General features: G+C 36.9%; 1 protein-coding gene across 2 annotated transcripts in view; it reads left to right on the top strand.

Annotated features, from left to right (window-relative positions):
• Positions 1–2,383: 2,383 nt before the first annotated feature.
• LOC104315643 (sodium channel protein type 5 subunit alpha-like) overlaps positions 2,384–20,608 on the top strand; it is a 57,679-nt gene continuing 39,454 nt past the window's right edge. Inside the window, exons 1-6 of one of the 2 annotated variants that reach the window (XM_069778266.1) lie at positions 2,384–2,622; positions 9,860–10,160; positions 11,532–11,650; positions 13,025–13,114; positions 14,196–14,324; positions 18,591–18,682. In XM_069778266.1, the coding sequence (XP_069634367.1) occupies positions 2,618–2,622; positions 9,860–10,160; positions 11,532–11,650; positions 13,025–13,114; positions 14,196–14,324; positions 18,591–18,682 (736 nt within the window). In that variant the 5' untranslated portion in view covers positions 2,384–2,617. Of the gene's footprint in view, positions 2,623–9,859; positions 10,161–11,531; positions 11,651–13,024; positions 13,115–14,195; positions 14,325–18,590; positions 18,683–20,608 lie in introns of those variants that run through there. The other variant, XM_069778265.1, reaches the window with a different exon arrangement.

Genomic DNA, 20,608 nt, shown 5'->3' with positions numbered 1-20,608 from the left:
GACATGGGGAAGCTTCTAGCAGCTTCTCACAGAAGCCACCCCTATAGCCCCCTGCTACTAAAATCTTGCCATGCAAACCCAATACAGCATCTTGTGATTTTAGCCAATTACAGACATAGTATCTTAAAGATACAGATGTATCTTAAAGGGGGATGTAGTGAGAAGGATTAGGTTTTCAATGATCTGAGTTTCAGACTTCTCTATGTGTAGTAGGGGGTCCCTGGTCAGTGAGCTATTGAGGGAAGGTCCCAATCAGATAGGAAAAGGAAGGAAATCATGCGGAATTTGTTGGGAACTTAAATAGCAGTGTCATTCGTATAAATGGGGAAAAATAGGAAGAGAAACCTTGTATGAACCCTTCTCCCTCTAAGACAGATGCACATGTTGCATGTCTATTATCCCACTGAATACAGGAGAGACAGATTTCTAGGATTAGACCACAAGAGTATTTCTCAGTAGATAGAAGCTAACAGACGAGGCGGATGGGTAGAATTTGAGGATAAGAGGGTCATGCAATGTGCATGAACTATCAAATGCCTTGATATCTTTAATGACTGAATTTATCTGATCAGTAATTTAAAGCAGCATCTAGTGTTTAGAGTTATGGCAGTCACAAGATACATTTAATTATGCAAAAATCTGTTTTTTAAGCTCTGGACATCTGCACACTCTTAGTCATTAGACTAATGGTGGTGGACTAATGCTACCAAGAAAAAATATTTCTCTTGTGCTCTGGCAATAAAAAGAAAAAGAAGAGTGCTATACTTTGCAATTAATGGAAGAGACAGATCCATGTCAAGAACACGGTGACTAAATTAACGGAGTTAGTAATTTCTGTAACAAATATTGTCTTTTTGCTGTTAAACATCAGCTTTTTTTTTCTTTTTTTCATTATACTGAGGAATAACAAATGAAACCGGGAAGAAAAGAATGTTCTTGCTATGAAGCCAGTATTCTGCCCCCTCCCCGCCTTTTAAGAAACTGCCTTCCCAATGGGAGAAAGTAAATTTTACATAGTAACAAAGAAAAGTTACTTGTCTAATTGTTTTGCTCTTAGCTGCAAGTCCTAAGGCTTTCTTTTAACAGCTACAGATAAAAATCTTGTTGTTTTCCATGCCTTTCTCTTTTCTGATTACAGATATTACAGCTTGCAAAAAGAACAGAGGAGTGCAACTCCTTTCACTCTTTTCTGTCTTCACTCCCAGTGCCCCATTTTTCACAGTGATGGATTGATGAAGATACAGCAGAAAAAATACTTTCAGGTAAGGATCTTTTTTGTATTTAGTGATACCAGCTGGTACAGCATTATAAATGTGGCTGCTTTTGACCATAGCAGATGAAGTGCCATTATAGAATGATGCTTTACTGATCTTTAAAATTCTGCTCTCTTAATTGAACTTGCCTCGAGAACATACTCTTGCTTTCTGGAAAAATAACTTGCACTGGAACTTAAAATGGCTTATTGTTTCTTGCATCACAGAACACTTAGTGTTTTTTTCGTTCAGACCATCTTTAGTTGATTCCTTTGCTGATGATACCTATCAAGCAAACCATTTGATCACAGCTGTTTTTCTATTTGCATGCATTAGGGCTGCCTGGCTTTTAAGGACAGCGTAGTTCCTTCAGTAGAATTCTTCCAGCAAAACCCATGGTAACGCTCTTATCATCAGGAAAGACAACAGGAAAGATTTAGTATCTAGAGTAAAATAATTTTTGGACAGTAATGGGTTCTGTTGATGTAACTATAAGAGAAGTAAATAACTGTACTTAGCAATAAAGCTTACCTTTAATGTATACCTGCTACTATCCAATACCTGTTGCTAGCATGCTTTCTACATATCTGTTATTTAAATAAATATAAGCGATTTCAGATATGAGGATAAATGTTTTTATTTTGCTCAAACAAGTTTTGTATGTTTTAAGGGAAGTTACAGCATAATGTGATATTGAACGTATTTTGGGCTCTGATCTTGTATGAAAGAGATAGTATATTTGACTTTGAGATTTTGTCTTTATAAGGTATAATTAACATATATCATAGCCTGGGAATAATAAAATATAGAAATTAAGGAATGAAAACCAGTAATTTGTAACTCTAATTTCACCAAAAGCTTTTAATGAAGGGCAAATTTTATGCCAATATTTAATGTATGCTGGAAAGTTCAGCTGGTTAAAACCTCAGAATGAAATGTGAAACAGGACAGCTTTTGCTTTCTTATGGTTTTACACATACATTTCTGATTGAACAAAAACCCCCCTTTGCTTTTAATAAATGTAACTATGATTTCAGCAGAAATAAAATAATTTATTAATATTTAGGTGATTATTCTTCAAAAGTATCACCCATGCACTTTTTCCTTTTTTACAGTGTTCCTAGTGAGATCACAAAGTTTCATTTATTGCTGTCAGAAAAGCAACCAAGCTCCTCCTTCCATCCCTCCCCCAGGCATCTCAATACAAAAGAAAACTTTCTGCATAGGAGCTAGCTAGGTAGATAGGAAGTTCTTTTGAACTGAATGGTGAAGGTGAGAAAATGAAGACTTTCTGTCTCTCTGAAGATACAAGCTAGCAGAAATTAGTTTAAGAAAGCAGTGTGAAGGTTTCTATTGTGAAGGGGATGTTGTAAGTAAGTACTTTGTTTTTGCTAAGTATTTGTATACTATGAGAAATCTCAATTGCTACTTAATTTAAATCTATGTAAGTTTGATCAAGATATTCAGGGATGTATGTATGCAAGTGTGTATATATATAAATAATATGTGCACACATTTTTAAGTCTTAGATGTGGTTTTATTTTAGGTACAGGTAGCATGTGCATAAGAAACTGTGCCATTAAAGTAGAACTACTATATTGTAAACATGTTGCTCTTCCTATAGTTTACATGTGGCAGTACAGCATTTTACTAAACATCAATATATTTCTCATATTAATTACTGACTACTTTTTGTCTTGTTTTGTTATATTGGCTTATGCACAGTAGTCCTCAAATTGGCTTTAGTACGATCTCATCTGAGTTATATTTATCTTGACATAGTGGAATTTCTTTACCTACACAAATCTGGAATGTTTTTCTCACAAAAATGCTGGTGAGTGATTTTTTTCACAATGTTTAAGTAATGCACAGTCTAACCTGTTGCATACATTTCTGATTTTGGAGGTAATGAGTGAATAGATATTGTATTATATTGATATTGTGAACACCTTTGTATAATACATCTTTTAAAAAAAAACCAAAACCAAAACCCCCAAAACCCACTGGTAGATATTTACCTAAACACAAAGGTTTTTTGGGGGGCGGGGTGTGAGTGGGAAGCAGAGAGTGGGGGACAAAGTGCTAGGTAGAAGAAATGGCCATGTATTTTAGAAACAGCAGTAGTCCAATGAAATGTTCAAGTTTGATTTTACAAAGGACTAAAATCTGTTAAATCTGTCGATAATTATTGGTAGTTAAATAGAATAAAATGGTGATCAGAGAGCAGAAGTATTTTCTCTTTATTGAAACTGAGTAAGTGATAGCAGTAGCTTTTTGCAAGGTATTGTACACACAGAAAAGAGAGAATTCCTAGCCTATTTCATAAGTTGTTGCTGTGAGCTGTTTTCTCATTTTTTCTTGTTCCAGATGAGCACATGAACAGTGGTTCATCTGATAGAAAAATATTTGAGCTACATATAAAACAATGTTTGATTCCTTTTTTAATCACCTTTTTTGTGCAATGTTATTATTTTTAATAATGCGCATTCATTACAGTATGCATATCTAGTGCATCCATGGTGATGATGAACTTGGAGATGCTTATAATATTCAGAATTTTCAGATCAGTGTCTCCTGTTGTATATGGTGAACTCTTTGAATGTAAAGTTTGAAATCTGAAATAGCTAATGCAGACCGTTGGTTTTACTGACACCCAGTTCCGCACTTGTGGGTCATATAGAAAGCTGACTCCAGAGTGTCAGAGGTCTCTGTTTAACAGCAAGGAAAGTTTTGGTAGCTATGGAATGATTCAATGCAAGATTGATACCTATATTTAGGTGTCTAAATGCAGATGTTTGTAATCTAGGTGTTTCATCTCCCATTACAGTCAGTGGAGATATAGTTAATGTTGTCACTGCAGTTTTAGATGATTTTAAAGTAGCTGTCTCCCTTTGATCATTTGGATATCTCTACAGCCTTGATTGACTATTCATACCACTAGATATCCACTGACTGTAATGGGAGTTTAGGATGCCTTCTTCACATGCAGGACCTCAAAAAAAAAAAGTATCTACAGACTGTATCCAGCCATAACATCTTTGTGTTTCTGTATGTGTGGCCTATGTGTTAATATAAATTTGTATATTTTTAAGGTACTAAAAAAGCTACTGATTTTGTTGCTATAGTTGAAAAGGCTGTTTTGTTTCCTGAACCAAAATTGAATGGGATGTATGCACTTAAGTGTGGTTAAATACTCCTTCATGAACTACTTGGAAATATCTGGTTCTGGATGTTTTGATATTATCATTGTCTGAACTGTGTACAAGATTTATTAAAATTTGATTTTGCAAATGCCCACTTAAAATGAGTTTTGACAAATACACAGATTGGTCAAAACAAGCTTTTTGGAAATAACTGTGGATAAGTACTGAAAAAGGAACGGGGCTCTGTCTAGAGCATAGATTTTAATAATTCCAGTCCTATGGTGGTGAATCTCATGGTAAGTATTGCTACGTTTCATTCTTTTTTTTTTTATTTATTCATTTTAAGATACTTCTTGACCTATGTTAAGCAGATAGTTATTTGATATTGTGCTTTCAAACAAAATCCTACCACAGGGACACATTTTTACTCTTTATTCCCATGTGAAGAATCTACTAAATGCATACTAAAAACAAACTAAACAGATAGTTTACCCTTTATATTTTCAGATCCAGGTGCTCACGGGAAATATTCAGTGGGTGACTATTGACAAGGGAGCAGAGACAAATAATTTGGGACTCAGAATTGGTTATAATACATGCTAGAACTAAATTGAAACACAAATAAGGACATTTTTCTATTTATGTTGCTACTAGTTTTTTTATACTTGGAAAACTCCTCAAAAAATGCCCTTACTGACCTTGATAGTGTTTACTGAGCAGTTCAGTTAGTTTAAATTGCTCTCTTATGAGCCATTGACTATCTTATGGTCAATACTTTGATTGCTGTTACCTTGCTGCATATAAAAGGAATTCTGCATGCTTTTAGGGAGCTGAAAGGAGTTCTGGAATTCACATAAATGGAACCAAATTAAGGAGTTGCCTATAGGGCTTGAATTTGTATTTTGTTTTTCATTCTAAAAGTCTAAATCTGTTGGTTATCATCTCTAGTGATTAGTCTTTACCCCAGTGAGCATTTTCTAATTTGTGTCTGTGAAGCGTTGTAATAATAGACTCATTTTTTGGCAGTATTTTGCTATTCTAGAGAAAATTGTCCTAAAGACAGCTTTTATCTTAAGAAATTTTTATAGATAATTGTACTGTAGTAGTGCCCATGTGTCCATTTCATTTAATGACTTGTTGTTCATCCCTTTCTAATACCTTTGCAGATCATTTGTTCAGTAAATTTCATCAGTATATCTGGAATTCCTTAGGTTTTGACATAAAAAGATTGTGTCATTTTCACAGTACCCAAAGTCAGCCTTAAGCCGGTTAGAATAACCTGAAACTGTGGCTAGCTGTGTACACTGATTTCAGTTCATCTCAAGATGAGAAAAAAAGTAATTTCAACTTTAATTAAAAAAAAAAAGGAAGGTGAATTTGAAGACATATTTTTGTATCCCTGATCCTGCAGAGAGTGGTCCTTTTGTAACTGAAGGTCCCACCAGTGCATTTGTATCTGTTACTGATGGACTGCTTTCTACTATAGGACCAGAGATATCAAAGCCTGTCATAGGATTTGCAATTCTTAATTTAATTTAAATGGAAATTTCTTACATATCCCATACTGGAAATTAACAGATCTGGACTCTAGCCTTGTATTTGCCTTCAGCAGCATGCTTTAGATAGTGTTTTGCTAGGATTTCCCCACACTAACTTGTATTTACACACCCAAGTTTGTCCTCCCAGGTTCTGGAAGAAATCCTATTCAGTAGTACTTTAGCTTACTTCTGAGAACACTTGTTTTGTAGCTTCCGTCCCAGAATTGTTTACTAGAGAGACTTTTCTGTCCAGTGCAAAGACTGAAATTATTTCTAAGGGTAACACTTTATCTTAGTGTCTTGACTTAAAAATCCAGGTAGTTCAGCAGCATATAATGAGGTGGCTGAGTTAGCTGAGCTTCAGGAATTTCGAGTACTCACTCTGTCTTTTCAAAATTTTTTAGTCATGTGTATCACAAGGATTTTTTCAGTCGCATCTTCTTAGCTTCCTTTTTCCTAACCTAAGTCACAATCTGTAAATACTTGGCAGTTGATGAAAGCCCAGAAAGTCTGTTGTTCCACATGAGCACAAGTACCTTGCTGGTACAGGTCTTCTGAAGAAATCCTCTCATGTTGTCCGTGACTGTTTGTCCAATTATGACTTCTAGTCACTGCTGCTGAAGGGGATGTGTAGGGTTTTTTTGCTCTTGATCAGTGCTTTTGACAGATTCAGCCTTCATTTTTTTTGAAAATTCAGCTCCCAAATCCTTAATACTAAAGCAATGTTTGTATTTACTAAAACCATTTTCTTTGATTCATTTATTACAGTCAATGTAGTTACCTAAAAGCTCAGTCTTTCTGTTGTCAGTTTTAAGGAATGCTTTGAAGGTAAAATTAATCTCCTTAGAATTATTAAAAAATTGAAAAAAAAATAAGGAGCATGTTGATTTTCCCTTTATCTTTTGTGCTTTGGATTGGAAGTGCGTCTGGTTTTGCAAAGTAACAGTTCTTTGTTTATATACTTCTGATTTGTTACCATGGTAAATTTTGATCTCTGAGTTGTGGTCCCTGATCAGATCTGAACTTGCTCGTAAAGTCCCAGAGGACAAAAAAAAAGAAACCAAATCCCCTAAACCAAAACAAAATCATTGCACAATCATTCTGGCTCCAGGCAGTTGCATATTCTTTTAAAAGAAATATATCTATGCATTTAAAGAAGAGAGCTATAATTACAAAAGAGTATTGATTCTCTAGCATTGTCCACATGTGAGCTCACAAAACTGAAGTAGCACAGCTGGACCTCGGACAATCAAAAATGCAGAGTGTTTTAAAGACTCATTGGTGACCAAAAGTGTTTATTAGATGGCAGCAATTGGTTTTTACATGAGTCACAAAGGACAAGTCATCCTGTAATGGGTCAAAATTTTCTTCATCTTTTGTGGATGAGAACTGCAGTCATGTAAATTGCTGTTATCTACAAGTGATGTGGTAAATCTGGGCAGGAAGTCATTAGTAAGGGAATAGTTACAGTGATTTGCCTTAAGTCATTTCAATGCTTCTCATTACCTTGCCACCCTTTCCCTTTGTCAGTGATTTAAGATCAAGCAGAATAATTGAAAATAAATTCTTGAAGGTACTTTGCTAATCCCCAGAAGAATTTTGCAGTATTTGTGAATATGTGAGAAGGTGAAGTTGCTTCATCATATTTACCTTTTCCCAGGCTGGTATGGGAGGCAGAATTGACCCATACCTGTCAGCATGAATAAACAAGTCAATGACTCCGGTCAGAATCCGAGTAGTTAATAATAATTAAATTTGTTTCCTCTGATATGTGAAAAAGACAAATAGACATAACCAAGATCTCCATAAACAGCAGACACTCTGGTGCGGAGCCACAAAGCATTGAGGCACCTGCAAAATTATAGGAGAGACAAATCTTGCTATTGACATGCAGTTGTGAGGAGGGCAATACCAGATTTACTTGATTATTTGCTTTGTAGTAGTCCTTTATGGTGTCTTTAAGTTCTGCATAACAGTCAGTGGGTATGGAGCTTCATGAGGGTTGATCAGTGGTCAAATCACCTCGTAGTGAAGTTTGTTTTGAGGAAGTGCAGGTCCCTGGCTTTTCTAGGCACATAGAACAGGGGTGATCACAAGAAGAATTAAGCATAGCAGCTATCCCAGTTCTATCACTGGTGTTACTGTAATTTTTTGAGAACTGTGTACTAAATGATTCTCAATTACCAAGTCTTGATGTGAAAGTATGCAGGACTCATTGTCAGCAAAGTTAGTGAAATAATACCAAGCAGCATGCTACACTTCATAGTGTGATGCATCATGCCTTTTGTAGGCTTGTGATAAGTAATGTCAAGGTAAATGGATTTCAACAGATGTCTTATAAAAACTTTAGGAAATCTGGAGGTATATTTGAAACTCAGATGTTTCTCAGGCACTGCATCTTGGTTTTGGCCTAGATTTATAAAAGTTTGTAATACGGTTTGTTATTTAACATCAATGCAAATATTCTTTCATCAAACCACATATGGTAAAGCCTTAGTTGTGGCCACATTCTCAGTTTGCTACTCAGCAAAATGAGAAAAAAAGCCTCACGAGCAGAGCTTTTCAGCCATACTAGATGGCACGAGGGAAAGAGTTAAGAGTCTAAAGAATAGGAAGAGCAAACATGAGTAACAAATCAGCAGAATCAGAGGAGAGCAAAGCTCAAGACTGGTAAGGTAAAACCTGCCATTTCTTGTGTTGTTTTTACTCCAAGCCATAAACATCTTGAATGTACTCAAAACTGAACTGGACAAAGCCTTGAGCCAAATTTAGTGCTGGCCTTACTTTGAGGAGGGGATGGATCTGATGAGCCTCAGGGTCCTTTCCAATTAGACCATTTTGTGATCCCGTGTAAGCAGGCACAGTAGATATGGAACTAACTTCTGTTTGCAAGAAATACAGAGGTACAGTAACTAATGTGCAAGGCTGCGGATACTATAAGCTGCTACAGAGAAAAACAATTAGGTGATTGTCAGAGTTCTGATAGGGATGTGATTTTGTCACTTCTTAGCTGGAATGGCAAAGGAAAAAAGTATCTCTTCTGCAACCTGAATTATACAGGGTGGATCCAGAATCAATTACTGGTCTTCGTTGGTTTTGTTTTACATTACCCTTTCTTCTAAATGAATTTGCTTCTAGTTGGTTTTAGTTTATATCCTGGGGTGCATCAAACACAATATAACCAGCCAGTCGAAAGAGGTGATTATGCAGCTGTATTGTGTATTGGTGTGGCCTCACCTGGAGTACTGTGTGCAGTTCTGGGCCCACAATTTAAGAAGGATGTGAAAATCCTTGAATGCATCCAGAGGAGGGCAACCAAGCTGGTGACAGGGCTGGAAGGCATGTCCTGTGAGGAGCGCTAGGGACTTTGGGCTTCTCCTGTTTGGAGAAAAGGAGGCTGAGGGGCGACCTCATCGCTCTCTACAGCTTCTTGAGGAGGGGAAGTGGAGAGGGAGGTGCTGATCGCTTCTTCCTGGGATCCAGTGATAGGACGCGTGGGAGTGGTTCCAAGCTGCATCCAGGGAGGTTTACACTGGACAGGAGGAAGCATTTCTTTACCAAGAGGGTGGTCAGACGCTGGAACAGGGTTCCTAGAGAGGTGGTCGATGCCCCAAGCCTGTCAGTGTTCCAGAGGCACTTGGACAGTGCCCTTAATAACGTGCTTTAACTTGGTCAGCCCTGAATTGGTCAGGCAGTTGGACTAGATGATCGTTGTAGGTCCCTTCCAACTGAAATAGTCTTGTCCTCTCCTCTCCTCTCCTCTCCTCTCCTCTCCTCTCTTCTCTTCTCTTCTCTTCTCTTCTCTTTTCATATGGCATTTCACAGAAGAAAGAAATAATTTATGTAATGGGTATTAGTTTTAAGTTGTGTATTATTTCTGTTATTTTCTAATTGTCACTAGTTTTCTCTTTTAATTTTCTTCTAGCACTGGAAACAAACATATAGGAGGAAAAATGGATCCCTTGTTTTGGCCATCAGAAACTAACAGCTTTCGACGTTTCACCCCTGAGTCCTTGGCAGCAATCGAAGAAAGAATTGCTAAAAAACCCCCTCAGCAAGCCAAATTTAACTGGAAGAATAAGGACGAAGGAGTTGAAGAAGATAAACCTATTCCTCAGCTTGATCTGAAAACCTGCAAAAAACTGCCATCTCTGTATGGGGATCTTCCTGCGGAGCTCATTGGGGAACCCCTGGAAGATTTTGATCCATACTACAGTGATCACAAGGTTAAAACTTTCGAAAGCATTTTTTTATTTAATTTTGTCTGCTGAACTCTTAAGATAGTAAAAGCTCTATTCAGGAGATGCTGGTTTTTGACTGTTCTGTAGACAAATCTTCGAACATTACTAGCATTTTGGGGGGTAGGAGTGCTAAGGTATGCTCCATATTATGTAATGAAAAGGTATTTTAAGTTCCAGTCAGCAATCAGAATTAATTATGAAAACATGATATACTTGATAGCTACACTTTCATAGGAAGTATATTCTGGGATAACTGATGCTTTGTTTTCCAGAGCAGTTTCTATGACGTCTGTGGGGCTGAACTCACTGTCCTATAAACAGTGCCTGTCAAACAGTAGACCACACTGGAATTGCTGACTTACTGCAGATGCTTTTGCTGAATTACAAATATTATACAAATTAGGGGAGACATATTTGAGATATTTCCAGTACTCTGTGTAGCAAACCCATATATTTTCATTACAGTAAATTAATTTTCTGTTATTTTATGTCTCATCAGCTTTGTTTATTGTACCATATTTATATTGCATATACTTCATGCTATTGCAAAGTGTTTTGTGTTGTTGCCTATAGGAGTGCGTAAAGTAGATGCTCTAGGAATCCCTTCTAAATGAAATGTCTATTGTATGATTGCTTACTATTGAGGGGGACTTGACCTGAAGAGCAGAAGGTTCCATCCAGTCCCATGTTGCTCTCTTTTATGTATACCAGCAAGTCACTGGAATATAATAATTTAATCAGAGAACATGCAGAAAGCTTTGTTCTTCCAGAGATTTTTTTTCTGTAAGTAATCAAAGTGATATTCTTGATGAAGAGAAACTAAGGCTGATTTAGTTGAAGAAATTTACATAAAAGTTAGTGAACTGTATTTTTTATTTAAGATATTCCATTTTTACATCATGTGGCAAAAGTACTGAGCTGCATGGACCTTAAGATAGCTTAGAGGGAGTTTACAGTGTTACTTGATAATTTAGAGATATTTCAAAATTATCGTTGTAGCCTATAAAACTATCCAAGGGTAAGGTACTTTTGAGCATGATTACCACCACTGTTGCAGTCCTAGAATAGTATCCTTTAATTATTTTGACCAAGTGAATATGATCACTTGCTCTTCAAATGCATTCCCATTAATACTTCTTCTTCACAGGCAATAATGAAATTTTATATAGTTGCTGTCTTTCTTTCGAAAGTAGTATCATCAGCTCACAGCTCCAAGTAAGAATACGGGAAAGCTTTACTCGTAATTGAAATTAGATATAGGTCTAGATGCAGATATGAAAACCTAAACATTGAATTTTGGGGGAAAATTTTGTTTCATTAAAATATTTCATATACTATGAATCTTTTTTTTTATAGACCTTTATGGTGATAAATAAAAGGAGGACTATTTTCCGGTTTACTGCCACACCTGCCTTGGGTATATTTGGTCCTTTTAATCCAGTCAGAAAAGCAGCAATTAAAATTCTGACCCATTCATATCCTTTTATTGGTTTCCCTTATTTCAATTTTAAAATATACTGTACCATTTTCTGCCATTCTTTTCCTCTATTCATATTAATGTAAATGTAAGCTTATGTGTCTGTGATAGAGATTTTTTAAAAGTTATATTGAATCTTGTTTTACTACAGCTAAGATATTTACATGGTGTTGGTACAAGTAAAAATGTCAAAAAAGCTCATATTTAAAGTCAGATTTGCAGATGTTGTTATGAAACAACATTTAGAGGCTGCTGTATGATATTTTTGCCCTTTTCCAGAACTGTTTCTAAATCTCTACTGCGGTGACAAACTTAAATTAAAAAAAACCAAACCAAACAAAAACCAAATAAGTGACTCCCTAGTTATTAAAACATGAAGGATGTGATTTACAGCAATGCTTTGCTGAAAGAGTTTGACATCCGAAGAAATGTATTTCACACTCAAGTTCACAAAGTTCTGAAGAGCACCCATTTTTTATATTTTTTCAAAAATGTAAACGTGGTTTGAAGAATGTAAAAATGTGAAGGATCACAGGTGCAAAACTGTAGGCTGAGTTGTTCCTGCTCTTTCTGCCAAACATGTTTTCATTTGAAATTATTAATTTGTAGAAATAGGTCCTTTTATGGGAACTTATGGCTGACTTTGAATGTGTATTCATGCTATTAGAAATTACTAAATTTGCTGTTCAGTTTCAAATAAACCCTAAATTTAAGGCCAATGTTTGTTTTTAAAAAAGAAAAACCACGTTTATTAGGTGACAAATGAACTTTCATGAAAGGATGTTTTTTCTTAAGGTATTTTCATCGCTTGCCCCATAAAATGAGAAAGCTTTCTGAACTTGTGGCAGAGCATAGGTGTCTCTTGTAAGAATGTATACAAGGACTCCCAGTTTCAAAGAACACTGGTTATTGATAATTAAGCTTTTGTATCTGTTTTTTCTAGGCTTAAAACCCCTAGTTATTATGAGGTTATGGCCCATTTCTTTTTCTTCCATGCTCCTGCTAGGAAGAAATTGAGGTTTCTAAAGTTTCAAATAACAGTAGAGACAGCAGAGGACTCAGATTTTTTTTTTTCATTTCTTTGTGTTCCTCATCTCTTCTGTTAAACATATTATGTCCCACTAATGTCCTAACTTCCAAAACTATCCCAACATGCAGATAATTCATTGTTATTTTTAAATCGTGAAGTTTACCCAGCTGAGCAGAAGCTTGATCTGACATCAGTTTCTTTGGAAAACACACGAAAAGTCCTGAGCATATTCAAAACCAAAGTAATTATTTGAATATCTGTGTGGGTTTTGTGTGTAAATCAGCAACTTTTCTGAACTTTGTTTTTTATAATATAGCACTTTTTCCTTAACCAATTATTTACATTATTTGTTGGCTTTATTACATGTACTGTGGTACTCAATTGTGTTTCCATGGCTGTAAATAAGCTTCCAGAAGAACTCAGCTGGACTGAGTAAGTATCTCTGTTGCCATTTCTTCACTCTTTTTCTAAGGTTACTAACATGCTGGGCTGAAAAATTTAAATAACGTGGTGATCTAATTCTGGGGCTTGAAAATTCTCAGACCTCTAAGAAAGATTTTAGGATTATTATTATTATTATTATATCACACAGTCTTCTGTGGAGCTTCAGTGCCTCTTCTTAGAGGCTTACACCACATACCGTTTTTTCTACGTTGGCTAATTTTGCCATCTGGTGTAACATAGAAGGTTGCCCCATTTTTCCTTTTAAGGATTAAGCCTTTTAGAGAGACTGTGCAGCAGGATTCTAACTTAATATCTCTCATTCCAAGGCAATAAGCTGAATGTCTGTTATGGCCAACTCAAGCAAAAAGTATAAAGGGATAAATACTCATTCCATTCTTTTTTGCTGTTTCCTGGGGACACCCCTAGTTCAACTGTTCACATTAGGAAGCCATTTATTTATGATGTCTTGTTACCTTTTGTAATTGTGCGCTGTATCCAATGTAACTTGAGTTAATGTTCTGGAATTAAATCTTGAAAATGTGCCTGGGGCCTCGGAGGTTCTATAATTTTAATTCCTCTTATTTTGGGGTGAGCATGGTGATAATGATAGCTTAATTTTATGTAGAATTTCTTTCAGTTACAGAGTATTTGTCAGAATAAATGTATAAAATGTGCAAACTTTACAGGCTAAAATAAGTCTTTGCTGTTATTGTTCTGCCAAAATGTTAGAGGCTTTGATATTTTCCAGCCTGCTTTAGAACATAAACACTGTCTTAAAAATTATTCATAAGGAAATGGGAGCTTTCCTTCATCCAGAAATAGTATGGTATGCTTATGTGAACACTTGTGATTTTAGATTTGCATGGAAATCTTACTAAAATTCAGGAAAACATCTTCTTATACCTGTGATGTTTCTGCAAGTAATGTAACCTGTCCTATTTTACTTCACATTTTCTACCTTCATCTCCATCCAGTGACTAAATCATAGAACAGGTAGAAATGTGCCTGAATGTCTCAATCTCATTAATATTTTTATTTCTATAACTTTAATATATGTTTTCCTTCTCAGATATCTTTTTACTGGCATATATACCGGTGAAATATTGATAAAAATATTAGCAAGAGGATTTGTCTGGAATGAATTTACCTTTCTTCGAGATCCATGGAACTGTTTGGATCTTGTCGTTATTGTGGTAACGTAAGTAAAGCTCAGTTGTTCTTTTACACTCAAGGGACAAACATGCAAATTAAATGCTATTTGATATCGCTGAAGTTCTCTGGAGTGGTTGGCATCCTACCTGCTTAAGCGTTACTGTAGTTGAATCACCCTTTGCATATTTGCAAAGAGAAAGATAGTCATAGACCTTAAAGTAAGACCTAAATGCAAAGCTCATTTTAGAACTATTTGATTGTTCTCAATTTAGTATGTATTTAAATTTTGTTTAGAGGCAATTGCATAGGCAGCTGAAACCAAGCATGCCTCTCTATATTGTTTTAGTTGTACTCTGGATCAGATGAAACTAATTTGAGAAGGCTCCAAAGTGGGTCACAAGGTGTTGAGTGATATGGTGATAAATAACAGATGAAATCCCAAGAATGTAAAGTGATGCTCAAGGAAAACCAGACCTAGCTTTACATACACAGTTATGGGCTCTGAAATAGCTTTCACTTGTTGGGAAGACGATGTTGGATTTAAAATAGACAATCTTATGAAAACACCACTCCAGTGTGCAATCATGGTCAGAGAAGGAAATAGAAAAGAGGACATTATGGGTAAGAAATAAAGAAAAGAAGTAGAATACATAGTTATTTCATTGTGTGGCCTGTATTTTTCTTCAGGACTATATGTAGTTTTGCCCTTGACATCTCAAAAGAAGACAGAATTAAGAAAGATAGAGATGTATATCTTGTATTCCACATAATAAGAAACGAAATAGAGTAGAACTCTCATGAAAAAAATACAGAGCAGGAACATGGTTGAAGTCTGTGGCACAGAGCCAAAAAGAGAATAAATACTGTTGTTCTTTTTTTTTTCTCCTACGATGAGAGTTAAAGGCACCAAATGAAGTTGTCAGATGGCAGAATAAAAAAGAAGGTAGTAGTTTTTCACACTACATGTAGGCATATTCCCATAGGAGGTTGTGGATGCAAAAAACTTAGTTGTGTTCGGAAGACTTCTGGACAAAATCCTAGATGAAAACACATTAAGGGTTATTTTTAACACAAAAATACTATGTCTTGTTCGTGAAGTCCCTGAGCTATAAGTCTTCTGGAAGAATTCAATCTGGGAAGCATCACTGCCTTGATTCTAAACTCCCTTGTAAGCTTCTGTCGTGGGTCATTCTTTAAGACAGGGTAATAGGCCAGATGAATCACTGCTGTGGTCAATTTTAAATTCATATCAAAACCAGCTGGCTAGGTGGACAAGAAATGAGGAAGAAACCAAGTCAGAATTTGCATCTCAAATACAGAATGTTAATCTTGAAAACAAAATAGTCTTACTTGCAGCAGTGAACAGATTCACTCATGCCCAGTCTCAGAGCTTTCAAAGCCAATCTCTGTCATTTAGTATTTCTGAATAGTTTTCAGTTGTCTTGTTCTAATTTATTAGAGGTGTAGAGTAGTTTAGATTGGAAGGGACCTCTGGAGATCATGCGGCCCAGCTCCATGGACTAAATTAGCAGGACTAATTTAGATTAGGTTGCTCAGGACTTCATCCAGTCAAGTTCTGAGTTTGTCTGAGGATGGAGATTCAACAACCTCTCTGAGCAGCTCATTCCAACCACATTGTGGGTTTTTTTTCTCCCAAATATCTGATTGAAATGTCTCGTGTAGCAACTTACATCATCCTTTCATGGTGTGCTTGCAAGAACAGCCTTCTTCTCTAAGCCCTTACAGTGGGCAGCTGAAGACAGCAATAAGATTCCTGCTGTGTCACCCCATTAGCCTGCTCTTCTTCAAACTCAACAAATCCCATCCAGCCTAACAATTTAACTATATAATTGTCTTACTGCACACCCTTCGAGCCCTGGTTGGACCTGTGCCAGTATGTAAACTGTCTTTCTTGCCCTGGAGAGCCCAAAGCTGGACACAGTACTCCAGATTCAGTCTCAGAAATCACTTCCTTTAATGTATGGCTAGACTCCTCGACGTATGAGATAGACTCATGTTAATCTAGCCCAAGACGTGATAAGCGTTCCTTGTCACAAGGGTGCTCTGCTCATTCATGCTCAATTTGTCTGCCCTGACACCAGGTCCTTTTCTGCAAAGCTGCTCATTATCCAATGTGCCCTCAGGTCCTATTTGTGGTCATGCTGACTCAGGTGCAAGACTTTGCCTTTGCCTTTGATTTTGCTGAACTTCATGAGGTTTCTACTGCCCATAGCTCTAGTCTGTCAAGCTCACTCTGCAGAGCAGCCTTGCCACCCAGCGTATTGACTGCTCCCCCCACAGCTTAGTATTTGTGAACTTGCTGACTGCAAACTGTATTCCATTCCTCAGGATATTAATGAAATTGTTAAACAGTACTGGCCCCAGGACTGACCCATGAGGGATGCCACTAGTAACCAGCTGCCAGCTGAACTTTGTCCCTTTGATCATAGCACGTAGATGCATGGATAATATTTCACTTCCACAGATTTTGACACTAGACTCAGGGATCTGGGAGGCCTGAGAGCAGACCTCACTGGTAAAGACCAAATCAAGGCAGCATTGAGTAGTTTCAGCTTTTGCATGTCCTTTGTCACTAAGTTCCCTGCCTCCTTGAACAACAGGCCCACAGTTTCCTTAGTCGTCTTTTCACTGCTGATTTACTTAAAGTAGCCCTTCTCGTTGCCCTTCACATCCCTTGCTAGCTTCAACTTCAGCTGAACTTTGTCTTTGCTTGCTTCATTCCTGCGTGTTTGGCAATGTCTTAGTGTCCCTTCCCAGAGCTCTCTCTGCTTCAACCTTCTGCACACTTCCTTTTTGAGTATGAGATTAGTCAGGAGCTCCCTGTTCAGACAGCCTGGTGTTCTGCCACATCTGCTTGACTTTCTACAGAGTAGAGTGCATCTTTCCTGTGCTTTGAAGAAAATAGTCTTAAAGATCAAGCAACTGTTGTGGGGCACACTTATCCCTTTGGGGCAGTTTCAGATCCCTGAACATGCTGAAATCTGCTGTCCTAAAGTCCAAGATTTTTATTCTGCTGTTCATCTTGCTTACATCTCTTGGGGTCTTAAACTCCACCATCTCATGGGCTCTGTAGCAAAGGCTGCCATCAACTCTCTACCCCTGACTGTTTTTTCCTTATTTGTAAATAATAGGCTATGTACTCAGATGTCATCACACACATATATATGTATATGAACAAAGTATTCTTATGGGTAATCTATAAACCACTAAGGAGCTTACACATTGTTAATAATCAGTAACTATCAAGTAGTCCAACAGCTGTATGAACAATTTCATTTTATGGTCCTACTTCCCTAGCCATACTCTTAATTCATCGGTGTTCAAGCAGATATAAGCACTTTGCAATGTAGCATCTCCTTCTGGTTTTTTTGGTCCTATCATGCAACAAATAACAGTATTTAGAAATTAACTCAGCAGTTAACTCAAGTGCAGTTATTACTTGTGGTACTTGAGAATTATTTAATCTTACAGGCTAGTCAAAGCCATAGTGTTCTGATCTATTGCTCACAAAAGTCATGCTTTGAGTGGGAGGTCACCTAGATCACTTCCAGAGGTCCTTTCCCACCATTGTTTCTCAGATTCTGTTATTGAGACTTTTTATTTTAAGGAATTCTGTTACTAGTTATGACCTTGCCATAAGATGAGTCACAATTCATGTAAATTCTGACATAAGTCTTATAAAATATGGGGCAACCCCTTAAAGATAAAGTGCTGTATAGAATATGCAACTCTTAAAATCCTTATTTTCTGAAATTTTCAAATTGTTGAAACAATTAAATTGAAACTAGTTTCAATATTCAAGTTCTTAGCTGACTATTAAATAAAAGTTAGAAACACAGCCATGTCGTACAGAATTAAAATACTGTAAACCTAGTTTTGCTCAACTCCCTTCTCCTAAAGTATATATTGTGTAGTTTTGAGATAGCTGCAACATATACTTTCATGTGGTGTTCTAAATCAGATTAGCCTCAATATGAGAGGGTGTGGTTATGACATTGAAGGTTTTATATTTATTTGACATTTTGATGGATAAACACTTCAAAAGTTAAGCATCCAAATGCACACTAAGTAAAAACTTGCTGTGTTTCTTTTCAGAGGCACTATTCAAAAGTCTCATTATTTTACATCAATATCTAGAAATTGACTTAGATTCCTAACTTTAGACACCTACCTTAGGACATATTTGACCTATTTATTTTCTGTAATTTATTCATTACTGTATGCTCAATATGCATATGCTCTGAAAAGCTAGATCTTTGTCATTCAGTTATATGGTGCTTTAATTTTATAGGTATGCTACCATGTGTAAAACTGTGGGCAAGGTTTCAGCTCTTCGAACTTTCAGAGTACTGAGGACTTTGAAAGCTATTTCAGTAATACCAGGTAAGGAACAAGATGTCTTACTGATTTTCTCTCCGCTTCAGCAGTATGCTATTTCTAATTCCCCTCCTTTTCTTGTCTTCAGTTTTCTGGTCACTTTTTGTGATGATTCATGGGATCCCAAGGTGTGACTGTTTTGCAGTCTGCAGTAACTCTCAGCAGCATCCTAACAGAATATTTTTTTATCATCTTTCCTCAAAATTATTTTGACACAGGCAGATTTTTGTATTTTCTGCTTTTTCTAATCCCATCACTAATGTTCAATTTTACTTAGCCCAGTGCCTTTGTCTTTTTACTTTTGTCTTTCCTGAGCAGCACACCCTATTCAATATGTTGTCTTAACATAATGTGGCTATACCAACATATTTCTGGTTTCATGTTATACTTCATTACCTTAATCTTCTATGGTTTATTTCCCAAAATGCTGAGTTCAATATTTCAGAGTTTCATTGTTTTGTTTACTGACCACAACCACTATCTGGAGTGAGCATAATACTTTCAACAGGGTTTTGCATATGCTGTTCAGATATTCAATATTTAGTTGTGCCATGAATTAGGATACCAAAGTATGGATTTCAGAATTTAACTGCAAAAACTCATTTGAAAATCTATAAATGGCTATATATCCCATTGTCATAATATATATTAACTTTACCATTTCTATGTAATTACAAATAATTTTTTTATTTTGTTATGGAATTATAACAGGCATTAAACATAGGAAGTGTTTAGTTTTTAATGTCAAAACTGCCCATCAATACTTTTGCTTTGATATTCAGCATGGAGAACAGAGATTAAACGTAATTTTACTTTTTTCTTATGAAAGTCTTCTAGAAAAATCCCAGATATCACTCTCTGCCTATGTCATATTTCAAATTCAGTTATTCTGCCAGAATATTGGTCTTAAGTTTACATATAACCCATTTTCACAGAATCACAGTATGGTTGAGGTTGGAAGGGACCTCTGGAGGTCACCTGGTCCAAGCCCCCTGCTCAAGCAGGACTGCCTAGAACTGGTTGCCCAAGACCATGTCTGGACAGCTGTTGAATATCTCCAGGGATGGAGACTCCACAGCCTCCCTGGGCAACCTGTGCTGGTGCTCAGTCACCCTCACAGTAGAAAAGTGTTTCCTGATGTTCAGATGGACCCTCCTATGTTTCAGTTTGTGCCCATTGTCTCTGGTCCTGTCACTGGGCACCGCTGAGAAGAGCCTGGCTCTGTCCTCTTTGTACCCTCCCTTCAGGTATTCGTATACATTGATAAGATCCCCCCTGAGCCTTCCCTTCTCCAGGCCGAACAGTCCCAGCTCGTTTTTTCTCAGCCTTTCCTTATGGGAGAGGTGCTCCAGTCCCTTCATCGTCTCTGTGGCCCTTTGCTGGATCTCTCCAGTATGTTCATGTCTGGCTGGCACTGGGAAGCCCAGAACTGGACCCAGTACTCCAGATGTGGCCCCACCAGTGCTGAGTAGAGGGGAATGATCTCCTCCCTCAGCCTGCTGGCCATGCTTTGCCTTATGGAGCCCGGGGTGCTATTCACCTCATTTGTCCCGAGGCAACACTGCTGGCTCGTGTTTGACTTGGTGTCCACCAGGACCCCAGGTCCTTTTCTGCCAAGCTGCATTCCAGCTGGGTGGTCCCCAACATATATTTGTTCCCTTCCCAGTGTCATAAATGTTCTTTTGTTTTTAAACTGGTGACATCTGTAAGGCATTATCTTTTAAGGCAGAATTCCCTGAGGTCAGCAAAAGTTATCCTTTATTGTAATGTGTATTTGGCACAACGTGAAGTACATGTTTAACGTTAATCAAGCACAGAAATCTGTCCATATTCATTACAGTTCATAAGAGTTTGTTTAGATGCCATCTTAATCTAGAATTTTCAAGTTAGCAAAATCAGTGTTGGAAGGAAGTAAAAGCCAAATAAGTCATG

This window comes from Haliaeetus albicilla, chromosome 2 (genome assembly GCF_947461875.1).
Source record: "Haliaeetus albicilla chromosome 2, bHalAlb1.1, whole genome shotgun sequence".
Lineage (NCBI taxonomy): Eukaryota > Metazoa > Chordata > Aves > Accipitriformes > Accipitridae > Haliaeetus > Haliaeetus albicilla.
This window is presented reverse-complemented; position numbering and strand designations above follow the sequence as displayed.